General features: G+C 41.7%; 1 protein-coding gene across 11 annotated transcripts in view; it reads right to left on the bottom strand.

Annotated features, from left to right (window-relative positions):
• Window positions 1–24,979, bottom strand: part of ppfia4 (PTPRF interacting protein alpha 4) — a 551,689-nt gene that overhangs the window by 42,838 nt on the left and 483,872 nt on the right. For 9 of the 11 annotated variants that reach the window (XM_033042432.1, XM_033042428.1, XM_033042433.1 and 6 more), the window contains exons 12-17: window positions 22,498–22,589; window positions 20,900–21,041; window positions 10,482–10,708; window positions 9,590–9,830; window positions 7,623–7,652; window positions 170–309 (exon numbers count right to left, since the gene is read on the bottom strand). In XM_033042432.1, coding sequence (XP_032898323.1) covers window positions 170–309; window positions 7,623–7,652; window positions 9,590–9,830; window positions 10,482–10,708; window positions 20,900–21,041; window positions 22,498–22,589 — 872 coding nt within the window. The remainder of the gene's footprint in view (window positions 1–169; window positions 310–7,622; window positions 7,653–9,589; window positions 9,831–10,481; window positions 10,709–20,899; window positions 21,042–22,497; window positions 22,590–24,979) is intronic. The other 2 variants (XM_033042431.1, XM_033042439.1) reach the window with 1 other exon arrangement.

Here is a 24,979-nt window from a genome sequence, read left to right as displayed (position 1 = left end):
TCTCGTCACATCTGTATTCTTTAACTTAATAACATGACCCGTAACAACTCTAGTTGGTAGAAATCAGGAACAATTTTCTTTGTTACAATCTTCAGGATTACCCCGCATTTTAAAACGCAGTGAATTTAAAAACGTAAACCATATTCCAAAAGCATGAAATTCTTCTCACCCTCGCCCTTCTTCTTGACTCGTTGACTGCAGGGAGTGGGCGAGTTTTTCCAGTCTCATGGAGCGCGGAGATGAAGGAGGTGATGTCTCACATCTGATTGTCGTTTTATCTTCACGGTTGTCATCCCTTGCGACTGGAGACTAAAGCACACGAGGCAGAGTGAATAAAGTGCACGGGTAAAATTGTTATACTGTCGGGAAAAAATGAATCAACATCAACTACAATTAAAACTCTTTTAAAAGCAGCCTTGTTTTATCTTCTCCCAATGCACAGTTGAATCCTGTCATGAGAGGCTTCTGAGAAGTTGCCGAGAAAACAATAACTTGTGTCTTGAAAGCAGTTTTAAAATAGAAAACACCTCAAACTACATTGCCTGGTTGAAACCTCAAGAGAGGTGCACATACATTAGAAAAAAGGATAAAAGTATCAAGGTGAAAAGTAGAGGGACCAACACAACAGAGTAACTAAATCTAGGAGACAGAATGCCTGGGACAAGAGAATAAGTTAGAGCAAACTTTGTGCGGTACTAAGGGGAGGCACGGTGGCACAGCGGTAGAGCTGCTGCCTTACAGCACCAGAAACCCGGGTTCGATCCTGACTACGGGTGCTGCCTGTATGGAGTTTGTACGTTCTCCCCGTGACTTTTGTGTGTTTTCTCCAGGTGCTCCAGTTTCCTCCCACAGGCCGTACAAGTTTCTACTGTAGGCTAATTGGCTTGGTAACATTGTAAATTGCCCCTAGTGTGTGTAGGAATGTGTTAGTTTGCAGGGATCGCTTGTTGGCACAGACTCGGTAGGCCAAAGGGCTTGTTGCCACGCTGTATCTCTAAACTAAACTAAAACTAGAAGTACTGGAAGGGCCACGAGTGGGAGAGAACAAGGATAGATTTATAATCTGTAATGAGACTAATAAAGCAATATGGGCAGGAATCTAATTGGGGTCAGTACAGATGGAATTCAAATACAAACTATGTGGTAAAGTGGTGGTAGAGCTTACGAGTTGAAGTATGGGTTGAGGATGCTAATGAAGATGTATGGGATAAATTTGGATATAATGCAGATTAGGTAATATTCTCATAGAAGGCGGAGTCAATAGCAACCAGCGTCACATTCTCTCCAATCCTGTGTGAGTGAAGAGACCTGGAAGGAGATGGAGTTGTATGAAGAGGAGAGTGTGGCACAATACTGAACAGAATTTATGCTACGACATACAGTATTGAATGGCTCCTGTCTTCTCAATTTCTAACTCATTGGTAATTTGACAACTTGATGGTAGAGGAAAGATGTGGAAGAGAAATTATCCCTCACAATTTAATTTTCTATTTCTACGGCCAACGAGATTAAACAATGAGTTGATCAGACCAATAAAGTCCGGCACTGATTTACAGTTTCAGCCAGAAGTGGTCTCAGCATCTGTGTAACACCAAGGAAAAGTTTTAAAAAAATTGTTTTTACCAATGACTCCAACCACATTTGCTGGTAAGCTGCACCGCCTCGCACTGCATGGGTGCAACAAGGACTCAACTGTGTGGTCCACAACATTGGGACAGTATTCAAGGAATAGACAGGGTGAATGCACAAAATAGTATTTTTACCCACGGCAGAGGAATCAAAAACCAGAGGACATAGGTTTAAGGTGGGAGGGGCAGGATTTAATAGGAATCTATGTGCAACTTTTTCATTCAAAGGGTGGTAGGTATATGAAAGGAGCTGCCAGAAGAGGTAGTTGAAGCAGGTACTATAACAGCATTTAAAAGTCATTTGGACAGGAACATGGACAGGATAGGTTAAGAGGGATATGGGCTATACGTGGGTAAATGGGACTAGCTTAGATGGAGTATCTTTGTCGGCATAGTTAGATTTGATGGCCAGCAAGGTAAATTACCTTGGAGAACGAAAGCTGTCCATAAAGATGTGGGGATCTCAGAGGTGTTGACTATCACTTTCCCTTTGCCACTCACCATCAGGAATCAATTTCACACCGTCACTGTTTCCCTGCAGCTGTGCAATTGTCAAGATCAGGGAGTGATTGATTTTTTGATGTTAAAGGAACCAAGGGACATGGGATTAGTGTAAGAATGTAGAGCAACAGCGAAAGATCAGCCAAGATCAGAGCAAGCACGAGAAGGCGAATGGCTGACTCCTGCCTCTATTTATGATCTTGTATACATAAGCTAAATTGGCTGAGCAGCTAATTATGCCAAAGGATTCTCAGTCAGCAAACCAGGGAGTAAAAACAGACATAATTTCTACCTGATAATTTAAATGCTTTAAAATAAATAAGATCTTGCATTTTGAAAATGTTTCAGAGATTTAAGCAGTAATTTTTACTTAAGAAACATTAAAAGTACATTTTAGCCATGGACAGTAAAATGTAACATTGCCAAGGTTATTTTACTGCAAGATTCATTCATAAATATCTGTAATTTTCATCGTCGGCCCTGGTCTGTCTTCCCAAAATGCACCATCCTATACTTATCCAAATTAAACTCCATTTGCCATTCCTCAGCCCTCTTACCCATCTGATCAAGACCCTGCTGTAAGTCGTGATAACATCCTTCGCAGTATACATTATCACCTATTTCAGTGCAACCTGCACACTAACAAACCATGCCTCGTAGATTCTCATCCAAATCATTGATATAGATGAATGGATGAATGAATGAATGAAACTTTATAATCACATGTGACATATCACAATGACATGTTTTCTTTTGCATGTGTATGGCATGCACAAAAAGTTACAAAGTCTTCAATGTAGTCCCAATTCATTCTCCGTGACCACCACCCCCCAACCCCCACCCCCCCCCCCTCCCCCCCCCCCCCCCTCCCGCCCTCATTGTCCTCTCAGTGGCATTGACCCCTGAGGCACCTCACTAGTTGCAAGCCTCTTGTCTGAAAAACCTTCCACCACCAACCTCTGCTACCTTCTATCAAACCAATTCTGTATCCAATTAACTAACACTCTCTGGATCCCATCTAACCATCCAAAGCAGGTCCAAAGAGATTATGTCTATCACCCTGCCCTCAACCACCTTCTTGGCTACTTCTCAACCACCTTCTTGGCTACTAAATGTAGGTCCCTTGCAGTCAGAAACGGGTGAGTTGATCATGGGGAACAAGGATATGGCGGACCAATTGAATAACTACTTTGGTTCCGTCTTCACTAAGGAAGACTTAAATAATCTGCCGGAAATAGCAGGGGACCGCGGGTCAAAGGAGTTGGAGGAATTGAGTGAAATCCAGGTTAGCCGGGAAGTGGTGTTGGGTAAATTAAATGGATTAAAGGCCGATAAATCCCCAGGGCCAGATAGGCTGCATCCCAGAGTACTTAAGGAAGTAGCTCCAGAAATAGTGGATGCATTAGTAATAATCTTTCAAAACTCTTTAGATTCTGGAGTAGTTCCTGAGGATTGGAGGGTAGCAAACGTAACCCCACTTTTTAAGAAGGGAGGGAGAGAGAAAACGGGGAATTACAGACCAGTTAGTCTAACATCGGTAGTGGGGAAACTGCTAGAGTCAGTTATTAAAGATGGGATAGCAGCACATTTGGAAAGTGGTGAAATCATTGGACAAAGTCAGCATGGATTTACAAAAGGTAAATCATGTCTGACGAATCTTATAGAATTTTTCGAGGATGTAACTATTAGCGTGGATAGGGGAGAACCAGTGGATGTGGTGTATCTGGACTTCCAGAAGGCTTTCGACAAGGTCCCACATAAGAGATTAGTTTACAAACTTAAAGCACACGGCATTGGGGGTTCAGTATTGATGTGGATAGAGAACTGGCTGGCAAACAGGAAGCAAAGAGTAGGAGTAAACGGGTCCTTTTCACAATGGCAGGCAGTGACTAGTGGGGTACCGCAAGGCTCAGTGCTGGGACCCCAGCTATTTACAATATATATTAATGATCTGGATGAGGGAATTGAAGGCAATATCTCCAAGTTTGCGGATGACACTAAGCTGGGGGGCAGTGTTAGCTGTGAGGAGGATGCTAGGAGACTGCAAGGTGACTTGGATAGGCTGGGTGAGTGGGCAAATGTTTGGCAGATGCAGTATAATGTGGATAAATGTGAGGTTATCCATTTTGGTGGCAAAAACATGAAAGCAGACTATTATCTAAATGGTGGCCGACTAGGAAAAGGGGAGATGCAGCGAGACCTGGGTGTCATGGTACACCAGTCATTGAAAGTGGGCATGCAGGTGCAGCAGGCAGTGAAGAAAGCGAATGGTATGTTAGCTTTCATAGCAAAAGGATTTGAGTATAGGAGCAGGGAGGTTCTACTGCAGTTGTACAGGGTCTTGGTGAGACCACACCTGGAGTATTGCGTACAGTTTTGGTCTCCAAATCTGAGGAAGGACATTATTGCCATAGAGGGAGTGCAGAGAAGGTTCACCAGACTGATTCCTGGGATGTCAGGACTGTCTTATGAAGAAAGACTGGATAGACTTGGTTTATACTCTCTAGAATTTAGGAGATTGAGAGGGGATCTTATAGAAACTTACAAAATTCTTAAGGGGTTGGACAGGCTAGATGCAGGAAGATTGCTCCCGATGTTGGGGAAGTCCAGGACAAGGGGTCACAGCTTAAGGATAAGGGGGAAATCCTTTAAAACCGAGATGAGAAGAACTTTTTTCACACAGAGAGTGGTGAATCTCTGGAACTCCCTGCCACTGAGGGTAGTCGAGGCCAGTTCATTGGCTATATTTAAGAGGGAGTTAGATGTGGCCCTTGTGGCTAAGGGGATCAGAGGGTATGGAGAGAAGGCAGGTACGGGATACTGAGTTGGATGCTCAGCCATGATCATATTGAATGGCGGTGCAGGCTCGAAGGGCCGAATGGCCTACTCCTGCACCTAATTTCTATGTTTCTATGTTTCTATGTTTCTTCAAAAAACTAATGAAAGCTGATGGATTCTGATAATTTCACCGTTATTACAAATGCAAAACTCTCTGGATGAAACACTTAAGTGCAAATAGTATCCTTAATCGTAATGTAGTGATGAGCAAACTGGCTCAGACAGGAAGGGAAGAATTAACAACAGAAATTAATTTGATACAAGATTGTCAGATGATAGGGTCAGAAAGGCAAAGATTTCAACCGTGACACAATTTGTAAGCTTGTTCTTTTAAACAGTATTTGGTGCTGCATAAATTACAGAGAAAGAAAGTTACAAATATTGGGCATTTCTAACTGTAATGAGAATGTTTGGAAATGCAGAAGATAGACACAAAATGCTGGAGTATCTCAGCGGGACAGGCAGCATCTCTGGATAGAAGGAACGGGTGACGTTTCGGTTCAAGTCTCTTCTTCAGACCGTCTGAAGAAGGGTCTCGTCCCGAAACGTTACCAGCGATGCTGGTCTCTGGTCTCGACCAGGGATGCTGCCTGTCCCGCTGAGTTACTCCAGCACTTTTTGTCTATCTTCAGTGTAAACCAGCATCTGCAGTTGCTTCCCACATGTTTAGAAATGCATCTGAAAAATAAAACATTGAAACCTTCAGATGTAATTACATCAGGCGATATCTGCAAGTTTTAGAAAGCCATCTGAAACATTGAAACAAAATCATTTGAGTATACATTTGTACATTGCAAATACATATCAGCATGAATGTTCAGCTGTGAACAGATTTAGGGATATCTATTCCACAGTTACTATTTTTGATGCACCAGGAAACAATATAATAATATAACCATGCCTCTGTGCTGTTATGAACAATCAGAGTTATTATTGAGGCCAACCGCGCTGTTAAGGTGATGTATACTGTACACTTAAAGCATTGATCGTGTAAGTGACATAGCACAAAAAAATGGAAGACATTTCCCAAACTATTCAAAATAATTTGTACATTTCAGTAGCAGAAACAGATGGAAAATAATAATAGGTTTCCCTCAAGCTTCAGCCCCCTGTTCGACATAATGCTTCTTGCTATCTGCTTATGAGATTATGTAAAGATTTTAATAGAGGATAAAGGCACTATTGCATAAAGAATGGGATAGCAATCCCTTTATTTCGTAAAACAATGAGACACAGGATGAGAAATTTCACGAAAGAGACAGGTTAAAATGATTTGTTTACTAAACCCCAGGTTATGCCATCCTTTTACAGGGCGCTCTGAACAACTCATGACTTCTTATTCAACTACAATAATCCAGGCTAATGCTCGGCAATAGTTTCCAGAGAGCTCTGCCTATTAACTTGATACCAAGATGCAAACAATAAAGGGAATTAATTTAGAGAATGAGAGTAATTAGAAAAAAGGGAATGACTTGTCACACCGTAACTCAGGCAATGCCCTAACTATATCAATGTGACTTCGTCTCTCGAGCTTCGTGGTGACTGCACACAGAGGAACTTACCGAGCCTTGAAAATTTGAAGAAAGAAAGAACATTTGAAGAAAGAAGGGCAGCACGGTGGCGCAGCAGTAGAGTTGCTGCCTTATGCCCCTGTCCCACTTAGGAAACCTGAACGGAAACCTCTGGAGACTTTGCGCCCCACCCAAGGTTTCCGTGCGGTTCCCGGAGGTTTTTGTCAGTCTCACTACCTGCTTCCACTACCTGCAACCTCCGGCAATCACTGACAAAATGAGACTGACAAAAACCTCCGGGAACCGCATGGAAACCTTGGGTGGGGCGCAAAGTCTCCAGAGGTCTCCGTTCAGGTTTCCTAAGTGGGACAGGGGCATTACAGCGCCAAAGACCCCAGTTCGATCCTGACTACGGGGACTCTCTGTACGAATTTGTATGTTCTCCCCGTGACCTGTGTGGGTTTTCTCCGGGAGCTGCTGTTTTCTCCCACACGCCAAAGGCATACAAGTTTGTAGGATGATTAGAGTGGTAAAAGTGTAAAAACTGTCCCTAATGTGTAGGATAGAGTTAGTGTGCAGGGATCACTGATTGGTGCGGACCCGATAGTCCAGAAGGGCATTTTTCCACGTTGTAACTATACTAAATTTAACAAAGACTATTGCTTTTCATCTAGGGAGGTCTAAAGAAAAGGATGGCACCAAACCAAAACAAAATAAGGTGAGCGCGAGTTGGGCGAATTCCCTTCCTAAGTGTAGCATAAGCAGTTAGCTTCACCTGGTTAGGAAGAGAGCCTGGGCAAGTTCATATTTATTATCTGTCGACTGACCTGAGATCACTCATCTCGCCAATAGGATATTGCAACTGGCAGTAGGATCTCCAGGCTGAGCAAAGGCAGAAACATCAGCTCGGGATCTCATGTGTAATTACTGGCTATTGCCTCTGAGAATGTATGGTGCTGTTTGAGGATGGGGATCCAGCATTGTCTTTCATTCATCAACACTTGGGTAATCTACAAGTTACTGGGGATATCTGCAAAACCATCACCACAGCAGAGATAACTGGGAAATGAATGTAGCAGAGTAGAAGTAAATCATGAAGGTATCATTTAAAAAATATCACTGCTAATATTCATGTTCTATTTACCTTCCGACGATGCTTCCTTAAGTCACTAGGCTGAACATCGGTTGCGGGAAAGAGAGAAAGACAATCAATAAGGGCAGGGAGACAAATTGCACGAGAAGATCGGCTCATTTAGCACAATAGCTCCATAACCTGAGGGCTCCCTGCAAGCAGGTTGGAAACAATGTCACAAAGTGCCACAGTGCTCAGGAAATCAATTACAGTGGATACATCAAAATCACCTCAGTCAGACATTTTTCAACCTGTAAAGTTGCTCAATGGTGCTCAAATCAATGGTGATTGCTGAATGTTTCAGTTGTTGACCTCTATAATATAAAACGTTGGGTACGAAAGGGAAGTTCTAAACCTTAAAGCAAGTGTTTTAAGCGTCTGGCTTTTGATTAAAAATGATTGACAAGATACTTCTGTGATGCAGTTGGAGTACTTTTACATTTTTTTCTTTTACACGCAGTGAGTGTTCATTATATCAGGAAGAAAATTGACCTGGACACATCTAATCATGGACAGGATAAACTAACCTACTCTGGATTTAACATTATAACATTAGTTGCTCATCAATGAACAAATGTGAGGTTCAGCTACAATGAACCATCTTTTGGCTTCATGTGGACCCCTAACAGTTGGATCACCTTTTAAAATTACACAACTCAAAATATTTAGATTGAGGTGCTTTAGGTGCACAGAGTCTCTTGCCCAGATTAGGGGAATTGAGGACCAGAGGACATAGGTTTAAGATGAGGGTAGAAAGACTAAATAGGAATCTGAGGGGTAACTTTTTCACACAAAGGGTGGTGGGTGTATGGAACGAGCTCCCAGAGGGGATAGTTGAGGCTGGTACTATCGCAACATTTAAGAAACATTTAGATAGGTACATGGAAAGTACAGGTTTAGAGGGATATGGGCCAAACGCAGGCAGGTGGGACTAATATACAGTCGACGGGACATGTCGGTTGGTGTGGGCAAGTTGGGCTTAAGGGCCTGTTTCCACTGCTGTATGACTATGATTGAAAAGATGAAAAATGATCCACAAATTGTATAGAACTTTGTACATCAGTGCAAACTGATAGCTTCCTTGTATGACTGCATCAATTTCTGTGAATATGATAAACATGTTTTCTCATTTCTGATTAACCTTCAAAATTGAAAGTAGGAAGTTATTTACTTATTTGTATTGGATTTGGTTACCCAGCAACTTGATTTCTTCACGGCGAGTCCCTCCCTTGTGAAATTAAATTGCTTGGTTCCATATCCAAAGGAAAAAAAGGGTTAACCATTTTCTACTTCCCATTTCAAAAGTTAATCCGAAATGTGAAAATGCCTTCAATAACACTTGAGTAATTGATTGGGCGGCATGGTAGCACAGCAGTAGAGTGGTTGCCTTAGAGCCATAGACCCAGGTTCGATCCTGTCAATGGGTGCTGTCTGTACTGAGTTTGTACGTTCACCCCATGACCTGTGTGGATTTTCTCCGGGTCCTCCCGTTTCCTCCCACACTCCCAAGACTGATAGGTTTGTCGGTTAATTGGCTTGGTTTAATTGTAAATTGTCCCTAGTGTGTAGGGTAATCTGTATGGAGTTTGTATGTTATCCCATTATCTGCGTGGGTTTTCTCCGGGTGCTCCGATTTCCTCCCACATTCCAAAGATGTGCAGGTTTGTAGGTTAATCGGCCTCTGTAAATTGTCCCTAGTGTGTAGGACAGAACCAGTGTATGGGTGATCGCTGGGCGGCGTGGACTCGGTGGGCCAAAGGGCCTGTTTCCATGCTGTATCTCTAAACTAAACTAAATTAAACTGAACTCAAACTCAAACTAAACTAAACAACTCCTGCAAAGTACCAAGTTGATGTTTGTGAGCACCGGGATCATATTCAACTCTAGTTCAGCCCAGTTTAAGAGCAAGTTTGTTTGTTTTTACACCCATCCAAAAATAAAACCCCAGGTCCCCTTTTCCCATTCAGTGTGACACTCACCAGTGTCATGATGCCCATACGGTCCAAGTCATGGGAGGAACTGCGAGGAGTGAGCTTAGGTGTGGAGCGCCCACTGGCAGGCGGAGAAGAACTGGTGAGAGACAGGGCAGTGAGAGACGTTGGAATGGAGGTCCCTGTCCAGATGCGCGTTAAGTTCAGTCCGTCCATGCTCCCACTCCCCACACGGCACTCAATCTCCTCAGCACGTTGCTCAGTGGACTCCTTCTCCTCCTGGATCATCCTGGCATGGAACAGACTTGGTCACATTAGTCTTAGCAGCTGAATGATTCTTCACGTACTACAGAGTTACTTAACAAAAAAACACATCGCGGCTATATACTACATACACACAAACTGATCATAGTTAAATATTAGAATGAAATTAAGATCTTGCTTTAATTATTGCAAGAGCAACTTTATGTAAATTGTAATAAGTTATAATAGACAAACTAGTTACAAAGCACATTGAAAGAAATTTAGTGTAGTTTAGAGATACAGCGTGGAAACAGGCCCTTCGGCCCACCGAGTCCACGCCGACCATCGATCACGCATACACCAGTTCTGTCCTACACACGAGGGGCAATTTACAGAGGCCAATTAACCTACAGACCTGCAATTCTTTGGAATGTGGGATGAAATCGGAGCACCCGGTGAAATCCCAGGCGGTCACAGGGACAACATACAAACTCAGTATAGATGGATCCCATGGTTAGGATTGAACCCGGGTATCTGGCGCTGTGCGGTAGCAACTTTACCGCTGCACCACTGTGCCACCCTAATGTTAATGATGAAAATTTGTTTTAGTAAGCAAGCCATTGGTCGGCTTGCTTAAGTTATAAAACCATCCCCAGATAGGTGTGAAGAGGCTTCGAAGCTCAATGTTTCCCGCTACCTGATTTCATTGTTGATGGCATCTAGTTGTTCCTGTAACATCATGGCCAGCGTCTGAGCATCAGAATGCCCACTGGGTGAAAGCAGATCGGCCGAGCTAAACATCGTCTCTGCATCCTCGTCGTCGATGTCAGACATTTCTGGGTCACTTTCAAAAGCGTGTGGAGTGCTTGTCAGAACGTTCGCTGGTTGAGCGCATTCCCATTCCTGTTCATTTAGAGTTTGAATCTAGAGGGGACAAAAAAAAGGGACAGGTCACTAAATAACTTTAGTTTAGTTTAGAGATGGGGGGGGGGGGAGCGGGATTAAGATGCAGGTTTGTATTGGTTGTCGGAGAGGGATTTCCTCGGGCTGCTAGCTGATGAAGAAAAATCGTTCGGGCTTCCGTTCCCGTTTTTTTTTAAATTTGCTGGATGATTTAATCGCTGGATTGAAGTTAAACGCGACTTCTAATGCCTTCAACATCACGGATCGCAATATCAGGACAAAACAAAAGGTATGTCGTTTATTTAATATATTACATTGCTTTTTGGTGTGGCTTCATTTTAATGTTATGATGCCAAAAATGTTATTTAGGCCCCATATGAATCGGCCGTGTCTTGCCTGTCGATATGGGCTTAAAATTTATGGCGATGGCAACATTCCAATCGATCACATTCCAGAAACATCCACTCTCAAGATAATCAAATTCATTTATTTTTTTTGCACAATCATGTCACAAGAACATCTAAATCATTTATATTTTGTGTTGTCTATCCATCATCAATATTTTCATACTAAATATCCACAGTTTTAGTCAAATGTATTGTGCAAAAAATAATGATTTTGATTATCTTGAGAGTGGATGTTTCTGGATTAATTTATGGGAATTAAACATTAAATTCCTTCCATTTGGCATATAAGTTCATGACAAAGTGAGATTTATAAATCATGTTATATTGTGAATTCTTGTGTGAATGAGATCAGTTTGTTATTTGTTATTTGGATACTTAGCCTATTAAATGTTTTTAGCCTTTTCTTAAGAAATGGATAGATGCTTAGACCTAGTAATTGAAATTAGATGGATTTAATTGATTAGATGAATTTAATTGATTTAATGAAACATGAATATGCATTTTTTGGGCGGTATTTACTATTTGTTTTAGCGTTTAACATTATCATTTCTACCTTTTTTTCTAAAACTGCAAATAATAACTTGTTTCTGTTAATGCTGTTCAGTGTGTTTTTTCCTTTCCATTTTAAACAGATCTCCGAAGAAGAAATGCAAAATTGTCAATCAAAATGCCCAGAAAAAGAGACAGATTTAGACAGCATTCACAGAGATTATCCAAATTTGGACTACTCCAAATGTGATGATCTACAGGACATTCTTAATGGGACAGAAAGGCAAGTCATGCGTGGTTTGAAGAGCAAAAACCTGCAATTTACAATGCCAAAATTGAAAAGTTGAGGTTAAACAATGTGTACCAAGTTGTTTATTATTTGCAATCTGAGTATGATGATGCTACTGATTATGATATGCCAATGTACCAGCTAGCAACTGATCTTCTCCATAAAGACTTGGTCTTTTGCTAGAAATTGTAATTTCATTACCTGTCTGTTACAGACTTACATAATATTTAAGTTTTGATCTTGAGAATATCATATTTTTGAATTTTCAAGGCAGTCTCGGTGTTTATTACTATTTCTGTCACAACGGTCAATTTTGTAATTAGCTACAATTTGGTAACTAACTAATTATATGCTTTAATTTCAAGTCATCCAAGTAAGATGTTTCATATTTGTTTCAGAATGCTTCAATCTATAATAATTGAAAATTTCATTCAGTTCTCTTAATTTTTAAGAAAGTTTTGGGCTTTTGACTGTCCGATCACAGCTTTTGTGTTAAGTCAATGGAAAAGCAATAGGGAACAAGATGCTAATTTCCGAGTATGAAAATTACCATAACTTTTTTAATACTGAAGATTTGAAAGTGAATTAAGTATCAAATTAAACTTCTTTTTATGCTTTATCTGACGGGATAAATTACAGGCTTGATTTTAAAATCTCAAAATTTTGTAACATTCCTATTGTAAGGCACGACCGAGCCATGTAATTTACTTGGTGCACATCATTGGTTATTATACAGTTTGAGGGGAGTAGAAATATATCAAATGCTGGGGCATATGCTGTATAGGGTAGAAATCAGAACCTTTTTTCCCAGGCTGGAAATATCCAACACTTGGAGAGCAGAGGGCAGAGCGATAAGGTGAGAGAGGGTAAGATTAATGGAGATGTCCGGAGCAAGTTTTTATTTACAGAGAGTAGTGGGAGCCTGGAACCCATTGCCAGGGGTGGTGGCAGATATGATAGTGGTGTCAAAGAGGCTTTTACATAGGCATATGGAAGTGCAGGGAATAGAGGGTTATGGATCATGTACAGGCAGATGAGATCAGTTTAACTTGGCATCATGTTCGGCACAAACATACTGTAGTTCTTGTGCTGCACTATTCTAAATTCTACTTTTGATGTTCCATCTTGATTACGTAGTTTTGAAGTTATATGTGTATTAAATTCAACCTGACTGGCTGCTATGTGAAATTGCAGTACATACGATTGCTTTTCTGTATGCAAAGACCTTGCTTTGGTCTTGATGTTAGGAGAAAATGCAGGAGTACTCTTCACATTTACAGATAACATGAAAATGACTATAATAATAATAATAATAATGGATGGGATTTATATAGCGCCTTTCTAATACTCAAGGCGCTTAATGATTCTGCAGATCTTCAAGTACCGCCTTTGAAATATTGCAAAATCAGTAGAATGACATGGGGGTACTTGGCTTAAAAGCAAAATAATATATTTAAATTTATAAAAGATTGGGCAGCGCAGAAGACATATGGTTTAGGCAATTCATGCTCTCATTATGTTAAAGGCAACATCTCAGATGAACAAAGCTATAAAAAAATCTCATGAAGTACTGAGTTTAATGGCAAGAGTTTAGAAATATAAAACTCAAGATGATGGTGAATGAGATGAGATCAAATTTTAACTACTTTTTGGGATCTGTCAAAGATATACTGGACTGGATAGAAGGAATGGGTGACTTCTATCGGGTCGAGATCCTTCTTCAGACAGTCTGAAGAAGGGTCTCAACCCGAAACATCACTCATTTCTTCTACCAGAGATGCTGCTGAGGATGTCCCGCTGAGTTACTCCAGAATTTTGTGTCTATCTTCGGTGCAAACCAGGATCAGAAGTTCCTTCCTACACTCAATAAGATGCTGTTGAGGCAATAGCACAAGTGGAAAATCATTAGGCTGCTGCTTGGTACAAGATGTCGTTAGTACAGTGTGGGGAGACACACAATTCGCAGCTCTTCAATCCTTTCATCTCATACCTTCCGTTTTAATATCTGGCTTTTGTTCCAACCATCTGCCTATCAGCACTCCCCTTCACCTGTGTGCACCTGTTACCTGCCACCCTTTGTCCTGCCTCTGCTCTTTCCCCACTTTCTCTCCCCTCCCTCCCCTTACACGAGGCTGAAGAATGGTCCCAACCTGAAACATCGCCTATCCGTGTTCTCCAGAGATGCTGCCTGACCTGCTGAGTTGCTTCAGCACTTTATGTCCTCCTTTGGGAGAAGCATTATTCTTTTCATTAGAATACAACATACACTGGTAATTTGTTTACACTCGGAAGGCTATGCAACTTGACCTGATTCAGTGTTCCACATACTATACAAAACAATGTCAAAGCTAGATTTTATCCTTAAGGTAAATACTTATACAAGACACCACCATATTAGCATTCTGCCTGCCAAAACCATCTTCCCCAAATATTTGTAGCTAGAAAAATAAAATGGAGCATCTGAAATAAAAGTTCATTATAAATTTGCAGAAAGAAATTTAAGCAAGGGTTTATAATTGTCTCAGCAAAAGCTGTCAATTACTAACATAATCCTTGAGGATAAATGCTCAAGGAATTGCCTAATGGCTCCTTTCATAGTCAGACTGAATACCAAATAAGGAAAAGGCTAAAACTAATTAAACCTTAACGGCTGATATAAATGCTACATTCCTTATTCATAGCAGAACATATGCCACCAAGGCATTCGATCATGGCCATTTACTGGTGCCATAGTGTCCTGTTTACTTGTACCAATTCATCATTTGTAGATTACAGATAGCTACATTCAAGGTGATCCACACCAGAGACACGTAACTCATCACACATCACTCAGATTGGTCAGCTAAATTCATGAAATTAAGAATAAGTAAAGTCTCCATTATAGTTCTGCTCTTACAGCATTCTCTCTTGATGTAGGATTTGTTCTCAAAATACATAGAAATACATATCTGTAAAATCAAAATCTGCGTCTCTTGTCAGACCGTCAGATTCGGCACTGATATAACCATATGCCAATCTGCCACTTAGATGTGCAAGTTTCCCTGAGATCAAGATAGTAATAAATGATGCAGCTATTCCAGTGCAGAGTTACCAGAATGAAGATGTATTTCTTTAGGAAGAAAAGTGTCTTCAAAGAAGACAACAGAGTTTTCAAACATCTTACATAAGGTTGATAAATCCCCAGTAACAGATGGTATCTCTCCCAAGTTATTAAGAGAGGCAAGAGAGGAATTTGCAGGAGCCTAGGTGAAGATCTTTGCATCTTCTCTAGCGGCTGACAAGGTCTGAGAAGACCGGAGAGCAGCCAATATTGGTCCTTTGTTTAAGATGTAAAGAAAATCGTGGGAGTTATAGGCTGGCTAGTCTCATGTCAGTAGTAGGGAAAATATTGGAGGATTCTTCATGAACAGAATGGGCTAATTAGGGGACAAAAAGCTTGGCTTTGTCAGTGACAGTTCATGTCTTATTAACTTGATCATGTATTTTGAGGAGGTGACAAAGGTGATCAATGAGGTAGTGAATGAGGTGGTGAATGTTGTCTATGTGAATTCTAGTAAGATAATTGGTGAAGTCTTCCATGATAGGTTGTCAAAGTATACACAGGATAAAGATCAACTAGAGAAACGGACTGAGAAGTGACAGATGGACTTTAATCTGAGCACCTGTATGGTGTTGCACTTTGGGAGGTCGAATGCAAATAGAAAATATACAATTATTTCCAAGGCCATTAACAGCATTAATGTACAGAGTGATCTTGGGGTACAAGCCCATAGCTCCCTGAAAGTTGCAACACAAATAGATAGAATGGTAAATAAGGTGTATGGTATGCTTTCTTCATTGGTTGGACTGTTGATTATAAGAGTCAGGTAGTTATATGCAGCTTTACAGAACAGGCCGTATTTGGAAACATAGAAACATAGAAATTAGGTGCAGGAGTAGGCCATTCGGCCCTTCGAGCCTGCACCGCCATTCAATATGATCATGGCTGATCATCCAACTCAGTATCCCGTACCTGCCTTCTCTCCATACCCTCTGATCCCCTTAGCCACAAGGGCCACATCTAACTCCCTCTTAAATATAGCCAATGAACTGGCCTCGACTACCCTCTGTGGCAGGGAGTTCCAGAGATTCACCACTCTCTGTGTGAAAAAAGTTCTTCTCATCTCGGTTTTAAAGGATTTCCCCCTTATCCTTAAGCTGTGACCCCTTGTCCTGGACTTCCCCAACATCGGGAGCAATCTTCCTGCATCTAGCCTGTCCAACCCCTTAAGAATTTTGTAAGTTTCTATAAGATCCCCTCTCAATCTCCTAAATTCTAGAGAGTATAAACCAAGTCTATCCAGTCTTTCTTCATAAGACAGTCCTGACATCCCAGGAATCAGTCTGGTGAACCTTCTCTGCACTCCCTCTATGGCAATAATGTCCTTCCTCAGATTTGGAGACCAAAACTGTACGCAATACTCCAGGTGTGGAGTATTGCATAAAGTTCTGGTCGCCCCATGCAGGAAGGATATGGAGGCTTTGGGGAGGTGTAGAAGAGGTTTCCCAGATGCTGTTTGAATCAAAGGGTATTAGTTATTATGGAGCGGTTCTTCAAGCTTGGATTGTTTTCTATGGAGCATCAGAAGCTAAGGGGAGGCCTGAGAGAAGTATATAAAAAATATGAGATAAATAGAGAGGGTAGACAGTCAGAACCTTTTTCCCAGAGTGGAAATGTCAAGGACGAGACGGTGTAGCTTTAAGGTGAGACACACAAAGTTTAAAGGAGATAAAAAAACTTGGGTGCCTGCAACACACGGCCTGAGGTGGTGGTGGAGGAAAGCCGTTAGTGGAGTTTAAGATTTTAGATAGGTGTTTGTATATTCAGGAGGTAGAGGGAAATCGATCATGTGGAGGCAGATAAGATTAGTTATTTTGGCATTATGTTCAGCACAGATATAGGTCATAGGGCCTGTTCCTGTGCTATACTTTTCTATGTTCTATGCTTTTCTTTGGTCACAGTACAAAATAACATTGTTTACCATCTCTGACAAGGAAATAATAAATTCACAGGAACTATATTCCTACTGGAATGACTTCTCCATCATGGAGTTGTGCAGCATGGAAACACTCTCTTCAGCCCAACTTGCCCATACCGACCATGATGCCCCATCTACACTGGTCCCACTTGCCTGCATTTGGCCCATAATCCCCAAACCTTTTCTATCTATGTGCCTGTCCAAATGTCTATTAAATGTTGTTATAGTACCTGCCTCCTCTGGCAGGGGCCATACCAATATCCGAGTACTCAAATTGTCAAGGCATTGTAGATCATGGATCAAGTGTGGGTAAATGGTGTTAGTATAGATGGTTACATGATAGTCACTTAAGAAAGTTGTTGGGCGACACAGTTGCACAGCGGTAGAGTTGTTGGCTTACAGAGACCTGGGTTCAATGCTGACTACGGGCGCTGTCTGAATGGAGTTTGTACGTTCTCACTGGGACCGAGTGGGCTTTCTTTGTATGTCCAGTTTCCTCCCACATTCCAATGACATGCAGGTGTGTAGGTTAATTTACTTTTGTCAACATGTCCCTAGTGTGTTGGATAGAACTAGTGTAGGGGTGATCATTGGTCGGCGAGGACTCATTGGGCCGAAAGGCCTGCTTCCACGCTGTATTTCAAAACTCTAAGCTAAACTAAAGATTGGCTCAACCGAGAACATAATGGACTTCTGGACTTAATGCAGAAACGACTTCACCAGTCAAGACATGCTTCAAAAGTAGGCTGAGTACACGAGTTGAAAAATTACACAAGACATGCTAATCACAGGTCGTGCTTGCACCTCTTCCGTGCATTTTGCTCTCCCTGGATGCACACCTGATCCACTTGTCCTGGTGACGCTCAATTCCTTGAGCTTCTTTCTAACATATTTTCACATAATCCCACAGGCTGGAAAACCTGAAGATGCACAAATGGATCTGGAGCAACTGTACAACCTTCAAATGCAAAGAGTGAAATAAGGATTTCACCTAATAAACATTCTAAAACCCTTAGCAGGTCAAAGACCATTACAGAAAGCTAATCTTTTGTTGATGACCTTTCAGCAAACTTTGATAAAAAATCACTGATGTGAAATTTGTTGGTTCACTTCAAATATATGCTGCCTGACCTATTAAGTATTTCCAGCATTTCTGCTCTTATTTCAGATTTGCAACATCCATTGTTTCTTAATTTTTTTTCCTATTTATAAAAAAGCTGTTTCTTGACAATATAATACTCCTACCCAACTGGATTCTTTAAATACATACATTCTGGCATCAACCTGCTAAATATTGAACCTCAATATATTTTGCAGATGCAGTTAAAATGGCTTCCTTGTATGCAGAACCTTTCATCAGCTACCCTTTGATGTCAGCTACTCTCTGGCTTTTTACTTCTCAGAATAAAAATAGAAAGAACACCATTTACATGATGTCCCTCTTGTTTCATCCTCCAGAACTCTCGTGCTGGTGTGATTTTTCCTCTCCAGTGTGTCAACACAGTCTCACTTACTCTGCATTGTTGCGTAGAGAGGAACTGCAGATGCTGGGTTACACTGAAGATAAACACAAAATGCTGGAGGTAACTCAGCGGGTCCAGTAACGAGATGGGTCTGAAGAAGGGTCTCTACCCGAAACGTCACCCATTCCTTCTATTCAGAGATGCTGCCTGTCCCGCTGAGTTACTCCAGCATTTTTGTTTCCATCTTCTACATTATTGTACTTGTAATTTAATATTCTCATTGTTGGCACATGTAAACTTATTTTTTCTGCACTAATCACATAGGCTCAATAATTATCTTGATATGTTTAACTGGCTCATTAACTCCACCTCCTCAACTGCTGCAAGTTTCCTAATCCCATATTACATTTTACCTCACTTACATGCACATTATTTTGATATAATTATGCCGATATGCAAGAAATCTGTCCCATTTATATCAAAGTTGCTGACAGAGAGAGATTTCGCTCTTTGGGCTAACGGAATCAAGGGATATGGGGAAAATAAACAGAACGGGGTACTGATTTTAGATGATCAGCCATGATCATATTGTATGGTGGTGCTGGCTCGAAGGGCCGAATGGCCTACACCTGCAGCTATTTTTCCAAGTTTCTATACTCTGTAGCAGGAGGAGACAGCTACTTTTTATGATGTGGAGCTTCAATGGCATCCTTCGTGTAATGGTAAAGACATTTCACTATGACAACCACAACCTCCTTTGCTGCACACGTTTGTTATTTTAAGCAAGACGACGTGACCTTTTTTAGACCTAGTCATTGCTGGATATTCCAGTAACAGTCTGAGCCTGAGAATTCCTTGAAGGAAATGTCCACATCTTTAAATAACACCTTGCTGTAATGTAAAGGTTAAACAGACTATGTCATCTAAAGTGGAGTTGTCAGCTAAATTAGCAGCACCACATTTCAAACCCAGCTCAGGAAAACAAGTAGATATTTTCGAAGAATGCTTAGGCTAACTCGAATGGACCAGAAAATCATGAGGCCACCTGCAAGGTCACTAAGATAAGCTCTGCCTTCCTAGAGGCATCCGAGTCTAGCTCGGCATCTGATAGGACACATAACTCATGCCGTCATGGTACCAAGGAGGAGAGCCAGTTTTGATACATCGTCTGACACACACAGATTAAGTTATTGTATGTGCATGCTCTACCATTAGAGGAGATCTTCACCAAGAGGGGGAGAGAAATAGAGAAGAGCTTCACCTTCGGGGAGAGAGAGAACCTCACCCACAGGGAGTGCTTGGAACACCGGGTTTGCCAGTGCCAGCAGTGCAAACAGGAGACTTGAATATGCAGTGAGGCGTAAGGTGTTATTTTGTATTGTTACTTTATTGATAATTTTTCGGTATTTGTATTTTGCTTTAATAAATCATTCTTTGTGCTTTTCCGGATGTGCTTTCTCCATTAATTGATCCAAATCCTTGAATCCTGTATATATTTCGTTACATTTACACAGAGATCTACTAATCTGCTGAAAAGCCAGTCATAAGAGACCATCCCAGGAGGAGGAGCCATCTTGGGGAACGGCTGCTAACCAGCAGCCGTCCGTTTAATTCACTTTTTTTTGTTGCAGTTTTAGTTAGTCCTGTGCCTTGTATGTGGGAGAAATTACTTTTTAATGTGGGGGGTAGGGGGTAACAACATTTCTAGGTCCCTACCTGGTCGGTGAGGCAGCTTTTTCTCCGGGCTGCCCCGTCGACCCGTCCTCGTGGCCTACCAGCGGCGTGGAGCGCCGTTTCCTGGCGGGGACCGCCCAGCACCTCGGCTTCGGTGGCGGCACAGTGCTGGAGCGCTATCGCGGAGCGGAGCGGGCGATGCTTTGCCTGGGTCGCCGCGCTGGATCGACGCGCTGGAGCTCCGGTGAGCTGTGACCGCCGAGATCAACACCGCCGGGCTGCGGGTCTGCGGAGCGGAGCTGGCAGCGCCGACTCTAACATCGGGAGCCTGGGAGCTCCAAACCGGCGCGGCCTTGTCGGCTTCGGAAGCCGCGGTCCCCAGCTAGGAAGTGGCCGTTCCAGGTGGCCCAGCCGCTGAGAGGACTCTCCCGATGCCGGGGCAACAGCACCCGGCCAGAACGGCCAGGAACATCGGGCCTCCGTAGAGGCAATAGCGGTGGCCTCAATAGGCCTGACTTTGGGAGAACTGGAGATGGGGACTGGACATTGTGCGTTCCCCCACAGTTGTAACCATTGTGGGGGGATGATTTTTTTGTGTGTAAGTTAATATGTTAGTCTGTGTCCAAGGTGGCTGTCGGAAGGGAGTGTACGCTGGCGAGGTTTAGCTGCCGCTGCTCTCTCTTCACATTGTGTTTTTGATTTTTTGTCTTTGGAGCGATTTCTGTCTTTAATTTGTGTATTGGTGCTGTCCTTATTATTTATTTTACTCCGACTATATGTTTTTTTCTCTCTTGTTAATTTCTGTAAGGTGTCCTTGAGACTTTGAAAGGCGCCCGCAAATAAAATGTATTATTATTATTATTATCTCTTACCTTAGTAGGTTCCTCCCGCAGAGAGGTGAAGCGCCCCTTCTGAGCTCGTCGTAGTACTGCTGGCGATCCATACAGCTCTGGCTGGGTCTCTACCACGGAACTAAGAGTGTACCGCAAATCTGTTGCACTGCCCAGATGAGCTCTACAAGAAAGCACCAGATTACTTTTCCCAAATTGAAGTTACATCATATCTGTGCAGCCAACGGCAAGGCTCTGTGGGGTAGGACCACAGTCTAGGGTCCTTCTGGCACTGAAGATTGAGGGGCAGAGTCCATTGGGGACACCCCTCAAACAAGGGAAGGGGTATCACCCCAGGGGGGCCACAGGTATTTTGTTTTAAAACAGGTGAAAACACTACTGAGTATGAAACTAATTAATGTGTAGACACTGAGAATGCCTGAAGAGTTTTTTTTGGATAGTTTTTCGTTTGTACATATTTTAATTCTGAATAGTTTATTTTTGGGGAAAAGAAAATCTGTTTTTACCTCATCAAACATATGCACAAGAATGAGATTTGGCTTCTGGCTGATGAATACAAACAGCTGCTGACCTCGTTCTCAATCACTAACTCCACAGAGTTGGATTGCAATAATTCTGAAATAAGGTGGCAGTCTTGTCGACTTGCCAAGTCCTCTTAACTTCATGCATTCTGCTTTTCTCCAAAGATATTGAAACTTCTGCTCTTGTGTCTTAAGCAGAGATATTGGGACTACACATCCTAATATTCGGGGTCTCTGTGCTTCCAGCTTGCATTGAAGAGATAGCTGAATTCTAGACACTTAACTGTAAGAGCAACATTTAAAGGAGATGTGTAGGGTGAGTTTTATTTTTACACAGAGTGGTTCAACCTGGAATCTTCTGCTGGGACGGATAAGGACATTTAAGAGGCTTTTAGCTACACATGGATGTGTGAGGATGTGGAGGGATATGGAATGTGTGCAGGCAGATTAGATTAGTTTTTCTTGGCATTATGATTGCACAGACATTGTGGGCTGAGGGGCCTGCTTCTCTACTGTACTTTTCTACGTGCTATGTTTAGTTCAGCTTAGTTTAGAAATACAGCATGGAAACAATCCCTTCAGCCCACCAAGCCCACGCCAACCAGCAATCCCCTGCACACTAGTTCTATCTTACATATTAGGGACAATTTACAGATGCCAATTAACCTGCATCTTTCTCTGGGATGAGGGAGGAAACTGGAGCACCCGGAGAAAACCCACACGATCACAGGGAGAATGTACAAACTCGTAGTCAGGTTCGAACCCGGGTCTCTGGCGCTATAAAGCAGCAAATCTACCGCTGCACCACCGTGCTGCCCTAAATTCTCTTCTTTCAGCACTCGCAAACTGTACCACTGGCAACTGTTAATGGGTTGTAATGAATCTGAGGGCTTTGTGTTTGTTTCTATCTTCCGCTCCTTCTGGTTACCAGAGGAACTCATTCAGTGTTCTGTGTTAAGTACAATGTAGCGCGAATGCTAACAATGGACACGGGAAGACCTGGTGTTGAGTACGCCAGCTTGTGTAAGCTCATCAGAAAGACAAATCAACTGACAAGAAAATGACTTGCGACCAAGGTCTAAATGTTGATGGCATTACCGTGGATGGACACTATCTGCAAACGCCCCCGTCTTCAATTTCAGCTGCTCCACTTCCGTCCTTAACTTCCCTATTTCGTTCGCCAGCCTCTCCTGTGTGAGACAGGACATCCCGTCATTAACAGGAATATTTAAAATGGAGAAGAAAGAATTAGCAGATTAATTGAACAAATACTTTGGTCTGTCTTCATCTTTGCGTTCATGAATAAACTTTCAATAAAGTCCCTTGCACTCGTACAAGTTGCCATTGAGGGAGTACAGAGAAGGTTCACCAGACTGATTCCTGGGATGTCAGGACTTTCATATGAAGAAAGACTGGATAGACTCGGCTTGTACTCGCTAGAATTTAAAAGATTGAGGGGGGATCTTATAGAAACTTACAAAATTCTTAAGGGGTTGGACAGGCTAGATGCAGGAAGATTGTTCCCGTGTTGGGGAAGTCCAGAACAAGGGTATCACAGTTTAAGGATAAAGGGGAAATCTTTTAGGACTGAGATGAGAAAAACATTTTTTACACAGAGAGTGGCGAATCTCTGGAATTCTCTGCCACAGAATGTAGTTAAGGCCAGTTTATTGGCTATATTTAAGAGGGAGTTAGATGTGGCCCTTGTGGCTAAAGGGATCAGGGGGTTTGGAGAGAAAGCAGGTACAGGATACTGAGTTGGATGATCAGCCATGATCATATTGAATGGCGGTGCAGGCTCGAAGGGCCGAATGACCTACTCCTGCACCTATTTTCTATGTTTCTATGTGTCTATGTTATTTATCGGTACAAGGAGCTTTCTGGAAATGCTAGGGAACCAACAGTTCAACTAACAGGAGGAATTAAAGGATAAAAGTAAAAGAAAAACAATGGTTATGAAGAAATTAATGGCATGAGAGATAATAAACAGCTTGGCTCTGCCAATCTACATCAGTCCAGCCGTTCATCATTTTTATTAATTAGAGAACTAAAAAGAAATAGTTGATGTATTGATCAATTCAATTAACTCAGTTTCCATCTCCACTGATGCAGCCCCTGCAGAGTATTTCCAACATTTTTGTTTTTATTTTAGTGCTGGAAAACAAAGATAAAGCTAAATGTGCAGTCTCAATGTCAGCAAATGTTGAGAAAGACAACAGAGATTGATAGAGGTGGCCATATTTCGATAATGAAAATGGGGATATTAAAACCAAAAAGTAATCACGTGATATTTTTTTCTGAGGTTCACACATCAGAAGGTTTTTAAGTCATATTAAGTCAGTGAACATGGATATGTATAAAAATATAGAAACACTTTACGTTTCTTTCTCGAAACTTCAATTACCATAATCACCAAGGGAAAATTATTTATGCAGTTCAATGGACATTCACAGGTGCTGTTATGTTAATGCGAGAATAAGTCAACACAGTAATAAACTGTATGAAACATGGGATATTTCCCTTGCATTGATTCCATAACATGGTCAGGCATCCAGATTGAATTCTAGTAAGATCTCTATGTCCAAGTTTTTCCGAATTGTGTTATCAGGCCCAAGTAAAAGGGATATGCAAGGGGAATGCTGGTTCTCAATGCAGTCAATATGTAATTACAAACCAATCTATAATTAAGAATCTAAAGCAATTCCTGGCTGTTAGACTGCAGTAGCTCTGTCAGCACAAAACATTTATTGGCTTTCAAAGTGGGCCATGCATTACTATATTGATTTAGTATTCAATTAATGTAAACATTTAAAACAGACTTTTTATCATCTAGTGTAACAATAGATGTACATCTAATACACCAGAATATTTCATTCTTCCAAATGAATGCAAGAAGCATTATTTTACTTTGAAAACTAAAGCAATATGGCTCAATAGGTTTCCAAAGAGCTCATAACATAGCATTCAATGCAGCAGAGAAACAGGCCCTTTGGCCCAACTCATCCAAGTGACCAAGATGTTACCTGAACTAATCCTATTTGGCTGAATTTGGTCTATATGGAACATAGAACACAGAAAAGTACAACACAGGAACAGGCCATTCAGCCCACAGTGTATGCGCCAAGCATAATATCAAGGTATTGAATGAATCAATAAGTTTATTGGCATAGTATTCACATACAAGGAATTTGCCTTGGTGCTCCACCCGCAAGTGACAACAACATACAGTGACAATTAGGAATGACACATAAAACATTAAACAGTAAATTAATGCCATCAGTCTGTACATGAACCATACCAATCCATATGCCTACCTAATAGCTTAAATGCCAGTACTGTACCTGCCTCCACCATCTCCACTTCTGGCAGCATGTTCTAGGCACCCACCAACCTTACCTCATTGTGCAATGAAAACTTACCTCATACATCTTCGTTAAACTTTGCTCCTCTTATCTTAAAGCTATGTCCTCTAGTCTTGGACATTTCCACACCAGGAAAAGGATCTGACTGTCTATTCCATCTATGCCTCTCATCATTATATATACGTCTAAACCTTTCTTTTCCATATACATATCCAAAT

This window comes from Amblyraja radiata, chromosome 24, assembly GCF_010909765.2.
Source record: "Amblyraja radiata isolate CabotCenter1 chromosome 24, sAmbRad1.1.pri, whole genome shotgun sequence".
NCBI lineage: Eukaryota > Metazoa > Chordata > Chondrichthyes > Rajiformes > Rajidae > Amblyraja > Amblyraja radiata.
This window is presented reverse-complemented; position numbering and strand designations above follow the sequence as displayed.